This window comes from Eschrichtius robustus, chromosome 12 (genome assembly GCF_028021215.1).
Source record: "Eschrichtius robustus isolate mEscRob2 chromosome 12, mEscRob2.pri, whole genome shotgun sequence".
In the NCBI taxonomy this organism is placed as follows: domain Eukaryota; kingdom Metazoa; phylum Chordata; class Mammalia; order Artiodactyla; family Eschrichtiidae; genus Eschrichtius; species Eschrichtius robustus.
This window is the reverse complement of record NC_090835.1, coordinates 72367835-72383482: the sequence shown is the minus strand read 5'-3', so window position 1 is coordinate 72383482 and position 15648 is coordinate 72367835. Positions and strand designations below refer to the sequence as shown.

General features: G+C 38.4%; 1 protein-coding gene and 1 pseudogene across 1 annotated transcript in view; both read right to left on the bottom strand.

Moving 5' to 3' along the window:
- DNAH8 (dynein axonemal heavy chain 8) overlaps positions 1 to 15648 on the bottom strand; it is a 327131-nt gene that overhangs the window by 278445 nt on the left and 33038 nt on the right. Inside the window, exons 12-16 of the mRNA XM_068557934.1 lie at positions 14884 to 14985; positions 8687 to 8833; positions 4209 to 4406; positions 2225 to 2301; positions 809 to 908 (exon numbers count right to left, since the gene is read on the bottom strand). Of these exons, the coding sequence (XP_068414035.1) occupies positions 809 to 908; positions 2225 to 2301; positions 4209 to 4406; positions 8687 to 8833; positions 14884 to 14985 (624 nt within the window). The remainder of the gene's footprint in view (positions 1 to 808; positions 909 to 2224; positions 2302 to 4208; positions 4407 to 8686; positions 8834 to 14883; positions 14986 to 15648) is intronic.
- Positions 12054 to 13789, bottom strand: LOC137773266 (dnaJ homolog subfamily C member 2 pseudogene; annotated as a pseudogene).

Here is a 15648-nt window from a genome sequence, read left to right as displayed (position 1 = left end):
AGTTCTCTGTGCGCGGCACCCTCTGGCCCGCCCACCTGTAAGCCTCACAAGCGTCCTATTCTAATAAATCACTTCTTTTCTTTTTTATAAATTTATTTATTTTATTTTTGGCTGTGTTGGGTCTTCGTCGCTGCGCGCGGGCTTTCTCTAGTGGCGGTGAGTGGGGGCTACTCTTCGTTGTGGTGCGCGGGCTTCTCATTGCAGTGGCTTCTCTTGCTGTGGAGCACAGGCTCTAGGCGCGCGGGCTTCAGTAGTTGTGGCACGTGGGCGCAGTAGTTGTGGCTCACGGGCCCTAGAGCACAGGCTCAGTAGTTGTGGCACACAGGCTTAGTTGCATGCGTGATCCGCGGCATGTGGGATCTCCCCGGACCAGGGCTCGAACCCGTGTCCCCTGCACTGGCAGGCGGATTCTTAACCACCGCGCCACGAGGGATGCTCTAATAAATCACTTTTTATCTTAAAGAAAAATTAAAAAATAAAGCAGGAGCACACAGCTACATTATATCTGTCATAATATTCTCCAGAGCCCATATTTTGATACCCAAAAATATTAACTTAAACGGGCTTTCCCATGCATACATGAATGCTGTCATAAAAAGACAGTTCTTAAGAGCAAAGGGGTGTGATCTGGCTGTCCAGGGACACACACTGTCAGCACCTTCTCCCATAGAGAAAGGAGCAACAAAGATACTCAGCAGTGAGAGGATTTGTCTGATAAGCTTGGCACAAGATAATGATGGCAAATACTTCCAGAATATTTTTTCTTTTTGTACTGAAGTACCATTCTATTTATAAACATGATACTTGCCTTCTTAGTAGCTTCAAGTTCAGCCACATAATACTGAAGAATAAGCTCAATGGTGTGGTTTATTTCTAATTGAAGACAGGGAATGTTCAGTTTTTGGAATCTAAAAGCAATTGAGGGTGAATAATTTAAAAATAAATGAGAAACACACTTAAGAATTGCTGCAATCCTAAAAATCCATTCACTCATTTGACAAATATTCACACCAGGCCTCATGCGTTGCCCTAGGTTACAGTGATGGACAAGACAGGTGTGGTTCCAGCCTTCTTGGAGCCAATGATTACCTTACGGAAAAGGTAGAGATCGGTCCGGAGTGACATAAATAATTATTTAAATTACAAGGGTGCCAGAAATGCATGTAACAGGGGAACCCAGCCAAGTCTGGGAAGTCAAGAAAGACTTCCCTGAAAAACTGACATCTGAACTGAGATTAAAAAGATGAGTGGGGAGCTGGCTTAGCAAAGATGGAGGGGAGCTCATTGACTGTCCCCCTGCAAATATTACTGCTCACGTCATCCCAAATAGGCATAATGATATAATGATTTTGTCAGCCAAATGTCACTTCCACTAAGAGACTAAGTTATGAATAGGAAGTACTAGAACCATAACTTTCTGATAATAAAATGAGTTGACACCAGCATACCATAGGTAAAAAGAGAGAGACAGAGACAGATAAATCGCCAAGAAAATGGTACTGCCATCTGTTTGTACAGTACTGTCACTCATCAAAATCATTTTATGTCTGTTTCGACTCTTACGATGGTCTCATGAGGTAAGGTTTCACAGGTATGATCCAGCACTAGAGAGGTGGGAAAGTCAGACCCAAACCCAAAGTCAGACCCAAACCCAGATCCACTGGCTCTCAGGGGAGAATTTCAAAACGGTCCCTAACACGGATAGTGAACCCTCCCTGAGCTGCAAGAAAGCTTCTGGTCCAGCCCATCCTTCTAATCCAGGCTTTCCTGCCCTTTAGGGGAGCACCGCTGTCAGGACTAGAAGGAAAGGAAGCTGCAGAAGCACTCAGGAGGGAAAACAGAAAGTTTGAGGACCTACTGTTCTTAGATAATTTCACTGTTAGAAATCCTTTCAGTATGCAGAATTAAACATTATTTGTTCCCTTTCCAATAACACTTACGAAATTAACCTTAACATATTACATAGCTGGGGGAAAATGTGAAATCATTTCCTTATTGAAAGACTTTACCCTACAGAAAAATGCAATGAAAAATGAAAATGAAAATGAAAAGTATCATACTATATTTCAATTTTCACCAGTCTATTTAATGGTAATTGGAAGATTACTGTTTATAAGTTTTAAAGTTTACATAGGAGAGATTTCCAAAATTTTATTGAAATTGTTATTTTCAGATATAAAGTTATCCCACCTAGAAACTATATTGCTTAATGCATTATAAATACCTTTGAAGCAGCTGAAGAGCCTGCTGAGAAGACAAAATTTTTCCAAAAGTACTGCTCATAAATGCCTGTATTTGTACCTGAAATGCAATAGTAATGTTTGAATGATTTTTTGAGTTAAGGAGAAGATTAGTTTTGTTTAACAGCAATGAATGATTCTCCTACAGAATTAAAATACGAGCCTTAAATACATCTACCATCTAAGCGTCTAGAACTGCACTGTCTGGTATGGTGGCCACTGGCCACATGTTTCTACTGAGCACTTAAAACGTCACTACTTCTAAGTGAGGTGTGCTATAAATGTAAAATACACACAAAACTTCAAAGACAGTATGAAAAAAGAATATAAAATATCTCATAATGGTTTTTATTAGTGACGTGTTAAAATGATAATATTTTTGAATATGTTGGGTTGAATAAAGTATATCATTAAAATTAACATCACCTATTTCTTTTTACTTTTATGTACGTGGCTACTAAAAAATTAAAATTATATATGTGGTTTGCATTTGCCGCTCATTATTTATTGGATGTTGACCTAGAGAATTTATGAAAGGAGTGAAAGTCCCTTACGAAGTACATTTTTTTGGGAGATTTAGGATTTCTTAGCATGTCGGTAGAGCAGTGTAATGACACTAGAGACACCCAGGGTGAACAGGTGTCATTTTCTAACACTGCTGCTCTCAGAAACCTCTTTGTCACGCTAAGGAAGAATAAGAAGCCGAAAATGTTCTTCCAAGACTCCCACCAACCCGAGCAGTGAACTCCAAACTCCTGGTGCCCAACTGATGGAACTGAAGCACTCCGCAAATTACTTTCACTTATAGATTATATTGGTACTGCCTACAAATACATACTACACCCATTAATCAAACATTGGAAAAGGAAGAAAAGTTAAAACACTGACATATCTTTTTAAATACTAAAAACTTAATATGGCCTCTAAATTTACTGAAAGCTAAACTTGTATCTAAGACCACAGTAAAGGCTTTATAACATATAATCTTATTAATGAATCATAAAAATAATTTAAGCAATACGTTTTTTAAAAAACACAAATTCCCACTGCTATCAAGATATAACTCCCAAAACCAAACACTAAAAGTAAAAAGTAAAATATATCTTCTTATCAGAGTCTAACTTTCAAAAACTGAAAGGAAATCTGTGTCAAAAAGAAAAAGTGTTGTTGCTAGAATTTTAGGATCTTTTTAATTTATATTGCAGAAATTACATGTAATATAGTTTTTAGAGAGTCTTTAAAAAAAATAAATGAGAAAAAATACATCATTTTCCTCACCTTCTTGGCAAGGATTTAAGACTCAGGAAGTGGACAGGGTATATTCTTGTCCCTCTCTGTGTCTCCAAGACATTCTGCAGCAAAGAGGAGACCATTCCCTGGGGCTACACCTGGGTTAACAGTTTTCAGTAAGAGAGTAACTGAGGTCATATTAACCCAAAAGGTGAGAAAGAAACCTGTTACAGTCTCATCCCTCTGGTGTCCCTTCAGCTACGACAGACAGGAGGAGGGTCTCTTCAGAGTCGTCCTCTAAGCTGCAGAGAGAATGTGGCCATAAAGCGCAGTGCCAAGGGAAGAGTGTTCCATCGTCCTAATCTGCTCTCAAATCTTCTCACACTGAACAAAGAACAAGGCCTACGAATTCTCTCTTACACTGGAAAAGTGACACTAGTCCTTGGCACAACAAAAATAGAATATATTTTTTAATGCACATTAAAAATAAACCCAGCTACAATAAGCCCTTTGGGCTTCTGGTTAGTTACTGATATCTTTTATTGAATAAGCTCATTTTTCATTAAAAAAAAAAAAAGATAGAAAATATTTTGTGGACTGGTTAGAAAATTATTCACGCTGGCAAATATTTTTGATCAATTTGCAAGAGTAATTTGTATTAAATAGTAAATATGTGAATTTCAGTACTATTGATTACATTTCAGCTTTACTAAATCAAAAGTATGTATAATTACTTACCTCTAAAGCCTTGATTTTTGCCATGAAATCTAAGAAATCCATGTCAAATTCTGTCCTTCTTGGATCCAAAATATCATACTGCTTTTTCTTAACCCCTTGATATATATTTTTGAATTTTATTGCCATAATGTCTATTCCCTCTATGGGAGAATTGCTCAAGGCTGAGTATGTTTGCACAATAGTTATCATTTCCGTAATCTTAAAAAGAAAAGTGTTACTTTAGTTTAAAAGTTAGAAATTAGCACCCTTCCCTAGAATTAACTCTTAATGAATCAATGATTTTTAAAAAACAAGCCAATAAACAGGCTTTAGAATCATTTAAGGTAAAACCAACCAGAGGAGATAAAACAGAAGACAAATCTCTGTTCCAGTCATTACTACTCTTAGACTATTTAAGACCATAAGTAGAGAAAGTTTAGAGCCTTTCTCAGAATCTGATCACCTTGTCTTCCAAGAGGAGGTGGGGTGGTGAGGGACAGTGAGTAAAAGCCCTTGCAGATGTCTAAATAGTTTCAGCTTTTTGTCCTTGAGAATGTTCTGAAAATCGTTTCACTGGATCACTGCATTCAAAAGTGTTACCATTTTTCTGGCCCTCACCATAGTTCTGATATGTAACACTAGCATAATTCCACATTCAGGTAAAGGAAAGGTCCCACAATCCTGAAAGATGACCGTAGTCACTTCTGACCCCTAAAGAACCCTGGAAAATCTTCACAATGAACTTTATTTCAGAAACAGCTTGCTCCATCTCAACGTACCAACACCACCTACTTCACCAAAAAAAAAAAGTCTTTCATGTCCACAGGCTACTCAGTTCCTTAATATTCATCAGTGATTCCCCATTTTGATTCCTGCTCTGGAAAACAATGCTCAAAGCTTCCCACTCCTTCACTTCTCTCCCACAAGTGTTCAGGGTGAGAAGAAAACTAAAGACAGAGCTCTGGGAAACCAAATTCACCAATATTGGGAAACCAATATTCACCAAAATTTACATGGCAGGAATAGGAAGAAGAAACAAGGGATATTATACACACTTAATCCTGGTTCTTTAGGGCAGACTAACACTCAATGCACCATCAAGTCTCCACCTACCAAAAAAGATGCATTTCAGGCACCCTAAGCTGACACACTAGCACTTTCCTCCTCACTTGTTCCTTAAAGATCCCCAACATCTCTGCCCAACTCTGAGGTCTTGGTTCTCCATCCCCAAGCTCAATCCTATCTGTCCTTTGACTTTTGCACTTGGTCATCCTGACATCTGAATCTGAGCTTTCCCTAACAGGCTCTGGCTTAGCCTGCCCTTCTGTCTCTCCTCTTCAACTATTTAAGAGCTCATAGGGGTGGTCCAACAGTGGTCCCTGCTGTGCCCACTCAGCAGGGGAAGCCCACCAAGGCAGTTCAGTAACTATCTCTAGAGGATTATAAAAATTCTGGCCACATTTCAGGGTAATTATTATGCCCCATCTTTAAGAATCTGGACACCAACATCCACCAATTACACCTGGGAGAGATACCAGTCAGCCAAGGAATTCTTAGCACAGGGGAGTTGGAATAACCTAGTAACCAGGATGCACTTCAAGTAAGGCCCCTAGGGAGTGCTGCGTTGGCTCTGATTGCTGAGCCTTTGTGGCATGAAGTTGTATCCTTAAGACTACAGGCAGGGCTTCTCCAGAGGTAAGGCAGGGGGAGTAGCTAATGTAGCTGGCCATTATTACCCACTCCCTCTAGCATCAGGAATGCTTGGGCTGCGGCTTTACAGATGGATGTTCATTATGCCCAGCATTAGACCTGCCACCAAAGATCTTTACTGCACACAGGCTAATAATTAAGGCCCAGCCTGGAAACTCTACCAAATGTAAAACTGCACCCAAGTTAGCAAGGGCCCTCACTCCTGGAAAAATTAACAGTAACCAGGACTCACCTCCAGGTTTACATTCTAATGGTTTCAGAAATGTTAAACATTTCTGTGGAACAGGTCCTGACCAATGGGGCTTATTATTCATTTGACCTATGCCAATATCATTCTAATTGGACATTTGTCCCCAAGAAATCCTCACTGTTCACAAAACAGCCTCACACAACATCTTCCCAGACGCGTCACCAAAAGCACAAGCAACAAAAGAAATACTTGATAAATTGGACGTCATCAAAATGTAAAACTTCCTGCTTCAGGGAATTCCCTGGCGGTCCAGTGGGCAAGACTCCTCCCTCCCAATGCGGGGGGCCCAGGTTCGATCCCTGGTTGGGGAACTAGATCCTGCATGTATGCCGCAAATAAGAAGTCCGTATGCTGCAACTAAGAGCCAGCATGCTGCAACAAAGATCCCACGGGCTGCAACTAAGACTCAGTGCAGCCTAAATAAATAAATAAATATTAAAACAAAACAAAACAAAACTTCCTGCTTCAAAGAACACAATCAAGAAAGTGAAAAGATAACCTGTAGAAAGAGAGAAATATTTGAAAATCATATCTGATAAGGGACTTAAGACCCAGAATGTATAAAGAACTCTTATAAACTGAACTAAGAAAATACAAATAACTAAATTTAAAATGTGCAAAGAATTTAAATAGAAATTTCTCCAAAGAAGAAATACGAATGGACAATAAGCATTTAAAAAGATGCTCAACACCATTAGTCATCAGAGAAATGCAAATCAAAACTACAATGAGATGTCGCTTCACACCCACTAGGATGGCTAAATTCAAAAAGACAGGTAATAAGTGTTACAAGGATGCAGGGAAATTGGTACCCTCATACATTGCTTATGAGACTATAAAATGATGCAACTACTTTGAAAAACAGTTTGGCACTTCCTCAATAAAGGTAAACATGGGGGCTTCCCTGGTGGCGCAGTGGTTGAGAATCTGCCTGCTAATGCAGGGGACACGGGTTCGAGCCCTGGTCTGGGAGGATCCCACATGCCGTGGAGCAGCTGGGCCCATGAGCCACAATTACTGAGCCTGCGCGTCTGGAGCCTGTGCTCTGCAACAGGAGAGGCCACGATGGTGAGAGGCCTGCACACTGTGATGAAGAGTGGCCTCCACTTGCCACAACTGGAGAAAGCCCTCGCACAGAGACGAAGACCCAACACAGCCATAAATAAATAAAAATTAAAAAAAAAAAGGTAAACATGGAGTTATTATCTGACCCAGCAATTCCACTCCTACGCATATACGCAAAAGAAATGACAATATATGTTCACACAAAAACACATACAGATATATTCATAGCAGCATTAGTCGTAATAGCCAAAAGAAGAAAAACCCAAATGTCCACCAACTAATGAATGGATAAGGAAAATATGGTATATCCAAATGATGGAATATTATTCAGCAATAAAAAGGAATACTACAACATAGATGAACCCTGAAAATATTATACTAAGTGAAAGAAGCCAGTCACAAAAGACCACACATTATGTGATTCCGTTTATATGAAATGTCGAGAATAGGCAAATCTATAGAACAGAAAGTAGATTAGCAGTTGCTTAGGGCTGGGTAGAGGGGAGAATGGGGTATCACTGCTAACGGGCACAGTGTTTCTTTTAGTGGGAATAAAAATGTTCTCAAATTAGATGGTGGTATGGTTGCACAATCCTGTGAATATATTGGAAAATATTGACTTGTACACTTTAAATGAATACATTATATGGTATGTGAATTATATCTCAGTAAAGCTGTTAAAGAAACAAACAAAAAACAGCCCCACTCAGTAACTTGGTTTTGTTCATCACCCATATTTTCCTATCCTGGCATGTATAGGAAATGCCCTTCAACTTGTGAAATGCCCCCCACCAATTTCCAACAAATGGTGAGCAGACTCCTAACTGTTATCAGGACCTAGGGAGTTGGCAGAATGGTGGGGCCGTAGGGAGGGTGGTACCTAGATGATATCTTTGTAGGCTTTGCAAAGGTTGACTAGAAGAAGTCTCTGATATGGGCTGCCTTGTATCCCCTGGAAAAACATCACTCCTCTCCAGCCAGTCCTAATCAATGAATGAATCAAAGGTGCTGAAGTTTCTAACCCATATCCGCCCAGCAAAGACATCGCCCATACAATGTCTATGTTTAGACCATATATACTGGCCTAGAAAGAGAAGGTGGTCACACATCCAGATATGACACTACTACTGGGTTCTGCCAGATGTTGCAGATATGTCACCTCACACCTTTACTCAGCCTGATACAATGGTTAAGAGCAGAGGCTTTAAGTTCAAGTTCTATAGGTAAAGATAGAATTGAGGTCTCAAGAGAAGTGAAAGTCTGCAATAGCTTTTGTGCGACTGGCAGAAGATAGTAATTAGGAATGAAAAAATAAGTTATAATAAAATGCAGTAATCTATGAGTAATATTGGATGAGTCAGATCAATAGTAAGACAAGAGATCTGGAAAAATAATTCTCAATGATGCTACATAAAGTATGAAATAACTGGAAAGGTATGGTTGGTAGTGGCAACTGTGGCTGCACGGCGCTTACCTTCTCCAGTCTTTTGCAGAAAGCTTCAAATTTTCCAAATATATACATTTCTGAAACCTCAAAAGATTTTTCCCCTGAGGATTCTAAAATCTGTTTCCTTGTTTTGTGAAAAGATGTCTGATATTCCTTGAATAGAAAAATGCAGTCCTACGAGAGATTTAAAAGGGGTATATAATACATAGTGAGATACTTGTTTATGAGTGAAAAATTCAAAAATTCTATCCTCACACAAAACTGATCACATCAACCCCTCAATAGGGGCTGCTGCTGTTAACATTAAAAATTCAAGTTCTCTGCCCACACATTGAAAGGCCTGTGAAAATCAATACAGTTTTTTTTTCTATTTTACAATATAGTCTCATCTTCTTTCTTCTCATTATCATTTCCCCTTAACTCTTATCCTTATCAAAGTTACCACATACACTATTTGTTGTCATGTTTTCATGGCTAATTAGAGCTCCCAGGAGGCCAAAAATTATGTATCAATTCTGTCTATTTTCAATTATCTATCTAGTCAGTTGGCATCTTTTAATCAGCATTATTTACATACAGGTATAAAAAACATTAAGACTGTGCAATACTAATTTATCATCCAACTGTCATTTCTCCATGAGGAGATCATAAAGTCTTTGATGGGTGCATTGCTGAAATCCTAGTATTTGACTACAGCTATACCAGGTCAGTTCAACCAGGCTAAAAAAAGAGGACATTGTCACTAGGGTCCAGTAGGAACTCACTGTCATGTCCAGCTAACCAAACCATCTTAAAAAAAAATAATGTTAAACTTTTTCAAAGCCACCAGTGGCCAGTCAAATCTTTAACATAATGCCAGCTCCCTGGTTCTGACTCTTCCATCTCCCTCTTCACTCTGTAAGGACCTTTGTGATTACATTGGTCGCACTTAGATAATCCAGGATAATCTCCCCATCCTTAATTCCTCCTGTAACCTTAATTCCCCCTTGACATTTAATATAACATATTCACAAATTCCAGGGATTAGGATGTGGACATCTTTATTCTGCCCACCTCAGCCACTAAATTAGAATTTCTGTGAGTAAGACTCAGGAATCCATATTTTCAACCAGTTTCCCAGGTGATTCCTATGAACATTCAGGCTTATATAACTAGTCTCATACCTACTTCTAGCTATGATACACCTCCCCAACTCTCAATCTCTAAAACAAAATCATTACTCTCTTTGAGGTCACTGATTATTTTTCACTTATTAAACAAAAGTTTAAGGACTTCCCCGGTGGTTAAGACTCCAGACTCCCAATGCAGGGGGGCCGGGTTTGATCCCTGGTCAAGGAACTAGATCCTGCATGCCGTGACTAAAAAGATCCCACATGCCACGAAGAATATCTCGCATGTACCAACAAAGATGACAGCACAGTCAAATAAATAAATAAATAAATATTTTTTTAAAAAGAAAGTTTATTGGTGCCTACCATATGTTAGGAACTCCTTGAGATGCTAGGAGTACAGATAAGATCCCTACCCTCCTGGAATATGCCATCTAATAGGAATTACTTTCTATTACTTCTTCTTCACCAACCAATTCCTTCCTGTTGGACAGATAACATCCTGAATAACAATTCTTCTCATTGCTTCCTCCAACTCATCTGAAAATTATTCCCCAAAACTATACAGTAAAAGTTTCCGGGAAAAATTTCAGATGTAGTAGAAAGCGGGTTAAACTAGAATGCAGAAAACCAAGCTTTCATTTCTAATTCAGTAAGTAAATGGCTAGTGACTTGAAGCATATTAAAACAATTATGAGAATAAATTGCTAAGTTCTATGTCAAGAGTTCTGGTTTCTCCATTGAAAAAAAAGAATTTATAAATAGAAAAAAAAAAAAAAAGAGTTCTGGTTTCTGCCAATTGGTCAGTTTGGGGGGAATGATTTCTCACTCCCACTCCCAAAATTAACCCTGGAGAAACTATAGAGGGAAACATGGAATCCAGCAAATAACAATTAACAACAAAAACAGAAGTGATAAACTCCTGGGAGGAGGATGGGTTGTTCTGAATCTGAGGATTGAGTGAGCAAGAATGATTAAGAAAACAGAGAAGATAAGTAATATTGTTAATGAATAAGGGGACATATTACATAACAAGGCAAAGATTAGTAAGAGAATATTATCAACATTATGCCAATAAATTACAAATTTTAGAAAAATTGAAGAAATTCATCAAAAATATAAACTTACAAAAACTGTCTCAAGAAGAAATAGAAAGAACAGTCAAATAACTAGTTTTTTTAAATGAAGCAATATGTATTTATAAAACATATATATAAGGGATTCACATCTAGAATATATAAAGAACTCCTCCAACTCAACAAAAACAGAACCCAGTTCAAAAATGAGTAAAGGATTTGAATAGACATGTCTCCAAAGAAGGTATACAAATGGCCAATAAGCACATGAAAAGATGCTCAACCATCACTAGCCATTAGGGACATGCAAATCAAAACACAATAAGAGGACTTCCCTGGTGGCGCAGTGGTTAAGAATCTGCCTGCTAATGCAGGGGACGCGGGTTCGAGCCCTGGTCCCCGAAGATCCCACATGCCACGGAGCAGCTGGGCCCGTGAGCCACAATTACTGAGCCTGCGTGTCTGGAGCCTGTGCTCCGCAACAAGAGAGGCCGCGATAGTGAGAGGCCCGCGCACAGCGATGAGGAGTGGCCCCCAATTGCCACAACTAGAGAAAGCCCTCGCACAGAAACGAAGACCCAACATAGCCATAAATTAAAAATAAATAAAAATTTAAAAAAAAAAACACAATAAGATACCATTTCATATGCATTAGGATACCTATTACCAAAAAAAGAGAAAATAACAAGTATTGGCACAGTGTGGAGAAACTGGAACTCTTGTGCATTGCTGGTGAGAATGTGAAATGGAAGAGCTGCTAGGGAAAACAGTTTGGTGGTTCCACAAAAAGTTAAAAACAGAACTGCCATATGATCCAGCAATTTCACTTCTAGGTATATACCCAAAATAATTGAAAGCAGGGCTTCCCTGGTGGCGCAGTGGTTGAGAATCCGCCTGCCAATGCAGGGGACACGGGTTCGAGCCCTGGTCTGGGAAGATCCCACATGCCGCAGAGCAACTGGGCCCGTGAGCCACAATTACTGAGCCTGCGTGTCTGGAGCCTGTGCTCCGCAACAAGAGAGGCCGCGATAGTGAGAGGCCCGCGCACCGCGATGAGGAGTGGCCCCCGCTCGCCGCAACTGGAGAAAGCCCTGGCACAGAAGCGAAGACCCAACACAGCCAAAAATAAATAAATTAATTAATTAATAAAAAAATAATAATAATAATAATTGAAAGCAGAGACTCAAAGAGATCATTAAACAGCAATGTTCATAGCAGCATTATTCGCAATAGTTGGAAGGTGGTAACAATCCAAATGTCTATCAAAAGATGAATGGATAAACACAATGTGGTATATCCATACAATGGAATATTACTCAGCCATAACAAAATGAAATTCTGATACATGCTACATCTTTCAGGTATATTTACTGGATACATTTTCAAAGCTCATTCCAAAAGCTTCTGTTCTTCTGTTGTCAAGAGGTGAAATCTGCACATGGATTTTCAAATTGTTCTGAGGTGTTATATTGACAGTTTGAGGCTCTACTCCACACAGTACGTCATCTTTTTGATAAGGGCCAAGTTTTAGGAGATGGTTCTTTGCCAATAAAATCTTTGGCAGTTCTTTTGACTTCCAGAAGTAGAATGTGTGTTCATGTACTTGGCAATAATTTCCCATCTTGAATTTGCCCCAGCAAGAGAGAGGCTCACAGTTTTAATTAGCAATTGCAGATCAATTCTCTTCTGACCAATTTTTACTGCCATTTCCACCTTCAACAGTTGATGTCTCTGCATTCTTAGAAACTTGGCACATACAAGCATCAATTTCCTCTTTCTCTTTTCTAATTTACTCATTAATTTCTTCTGTTTTGGCAGAGCAGCAATTCCTATTTCTTTTGTAGGTGATGTGAATGTTTCACTTAAGTACAGTAAGCTTGCAAGTTCAAGCCTATCGCAAAGTTTTTCTACTTCTTCCATCATTTTAACCAGCTTTATCTCATAATCAGGAAAGTAATTCCAGGTCTTCCATGAACTTTGAAGTTTTTGCTACCTTTCTCTTTTCTTATATAATTGACATATAACATTACATTAGTTTCAGGTGTACAACATAATGATTTGATATTGCCTTTCCCTCTTAATGGCTTTTTTTCCTGGTTATCCTTTTTCTTCTTTGCCAAGTAATGCCTTTTGTCTAACTTCCTCTTTCTCCTTAGCTATCCAAGCAGCTCCTAATTCACCTCATCTCTGTTTTTCTTTAGTTTCTTTCTTCTTCAATTTTCCTTCTGCTTTTGCTTTTTTCTCTGCTTCTTTCTTGGCTTTTTCTTTTTCTTTGAATTTTTAAAATTCTTGCATCACAGTTATATGCATTATCAACTAACATTCAGTTCATTTCTTCTTTTTTCTTTGTGCCCGTGTTGCTCTGTTCTGCTTTTCAATCTCTCTCCTTTCATCATGACATTCTGCTTTTTTTCCTTCATTTAAATAAGAAAATTCTCTCCAATAATAAAAATTATGCCAGCAGGAATAAAATGCTTCTGCATCGTCAAATGGTGAATTCATATCACCAAGTTTAGGAACTTTTTCTTTTTTACCACCTGTAACGCATTTCAAACACTTGGGAAAACACTTAGAAGAAATTCTCCTTTGCTTCACTTTTCAAAGGAACTGAGTTATCAAAAGCAAGATCTACACTGTTAATTTCTCCTCTTTTCACTGACTCAGACATTTCATAAGTTTTAGTTATGCAAGTGAAGTTGTCATTATCTCCTTTAACTGATTCACCAGCTGCTTTTGGTATTGTTTAGAACCACTGCTTTATGTGCTGCTTTGGTCTCTCTCTGCATAACTTTGTATTTTACATGAACAAATCCAAGAACTGCATAATGATTCTGGTTCTTCCAGTCGTTGAGATCAAGTGTTTTCAGGAAGAGAAACTATCCTAACTGCAATTCCTCATCTTCTGTTTCCTCTGACAACTCTTTCTTATCCTCCAGTTCCAGAGGTCAGAGAGTGGTGATGAGAGTGCTCAGGGCCAACCCTGCGAGCACAGCAGTTCACGTCCTAGGTGGAGGGCACTGAGCATCCTTTCTTGCTCTACCTCAACAGTCCCAGCCTCCCACCTAGGCTCTACAAAGCCCAGGAACCAGCACATGAAGAAAGCCAATAACCACTTCCAGATGGAGACTTGCTGGTATGGCCATTTCTTTCAGACTTTCAAAATAACAGATCGCTTTGATTTTCTACAAACTCTTCTAGAGGCCAGAAAAGAGGGGAGTACTTCCTTCCCCTCCTCCAGTCGTACTCATTCTGAGACCTTAGTGCCAGAAACACTGACAAGGACACTATGCGAAAGGAAAAATTACAGGCTATCTCTCTCATGAATATAGTTGCAAAAAACCCTAAAGAAAATTGTAGCAAAGTGAATTTAAGAATTTTTTAGAAAGATAATTACACCATGACTAAGTTGAGTTTATCCTAGGGATATTAGAATAGTTTCATTTTAGAAAACCTAAAAATGTCATCTATAACATTAATAGATTGAGGAGAAAAATCTTGTAAGCTCCTCAAAAAATATGTGCTGAAAAATTTTTTCAAAACCCATTCATAACTTTTAATAATATCTCCTAGTACTAAAACTAGGAATAAAACTTCCTTGAATCTAATCAATGATGTATTAAAGCATCAAACTAAATGGGGAAATGTTACAAGCATTTTCTTCCAAAAGACTATCAGAATCAGATGCCAACTATCACCAGGTCTATTTAAGGATACATGGCAATACTAACAAATGCAAAAAGGCAAGAAAATGAAATTAACAGGGGCTGGAGTAAAAGATGGGGGCCAGAGCATATGAAATGGCACATGAGAGGTGTCTGATACAGGCAGCCATGGACAAGATGAGGATTAAATTATGCCCTAACAGGAGCACTAAGCATAAAGGGAAGTAGATAATTTTAATGAAGTTCTTTTTATGTGCTCATGCTACTCTGTACAATGTTTTTTCAAAGCTAACATGCTTTGTCAATGAAAAAAGTAAGCAAAATTGGGCCAGATGGTAAAAGCTTTACTTTATGAAAATAAAAATACTTATACAAACCTGAATTTTCTTTAGTACGACTGGTATTTCCTGATCCCATACATGGTTAGTTCCCCCATCAGTAATATATGCTTTACATGCTGTCACCATTTGATTTGTTACCTAAAATAAATATAAGTCCAAAATAACTATAGGTAGAGAAAGAAATAAAATTTAAGTTTTTTAAATCACAAGCATAAAAATATGATAAATAGAAACCTTATGGAATGAATTAATTACAGAATATAAAAAACAAAGAAATATACATTCCAGGTAAAACAAAGAAAACCCAAAGTCACATTTACCTACTGTATTTAAGTCTACGTCACTGAGGCCATCAATTTCAAAGTCAACTATATTTTCTCTTTGTCTAGTTCTCCTCTAATTAGGTCTTGATCCAGTCCAACTGTGATTCTTCTCCATCCTTCAACATGCAAACTAAATATTAAGTTAACCACCTCTCACATCCCCCAAAATAAAGAAGGAAAAAAAAAGCAAGACAGCCATTTAAATGGTCTGGAAGTTAAACCAAGATGGCAGGCTGACACACAGAAATTTTGGAGAATTCCTAAAATATGGAAAGCACACAGTACCAAATCTACAGAGAAAAAAAAAAGACTAGAGAAAGCCAGAACCCGGTTCTGGAGAAGGTTACTTGAAGGTAGAACAGTTATGGAAATTTTTCAAGATGGGAGACAATGTGAGGTAACCTTCAGTTGTAACCCTGAACACCGAATTTAGAGTAACTTGTACAGCAGGCAACAGTGACATATGCTGAAAGGAAAA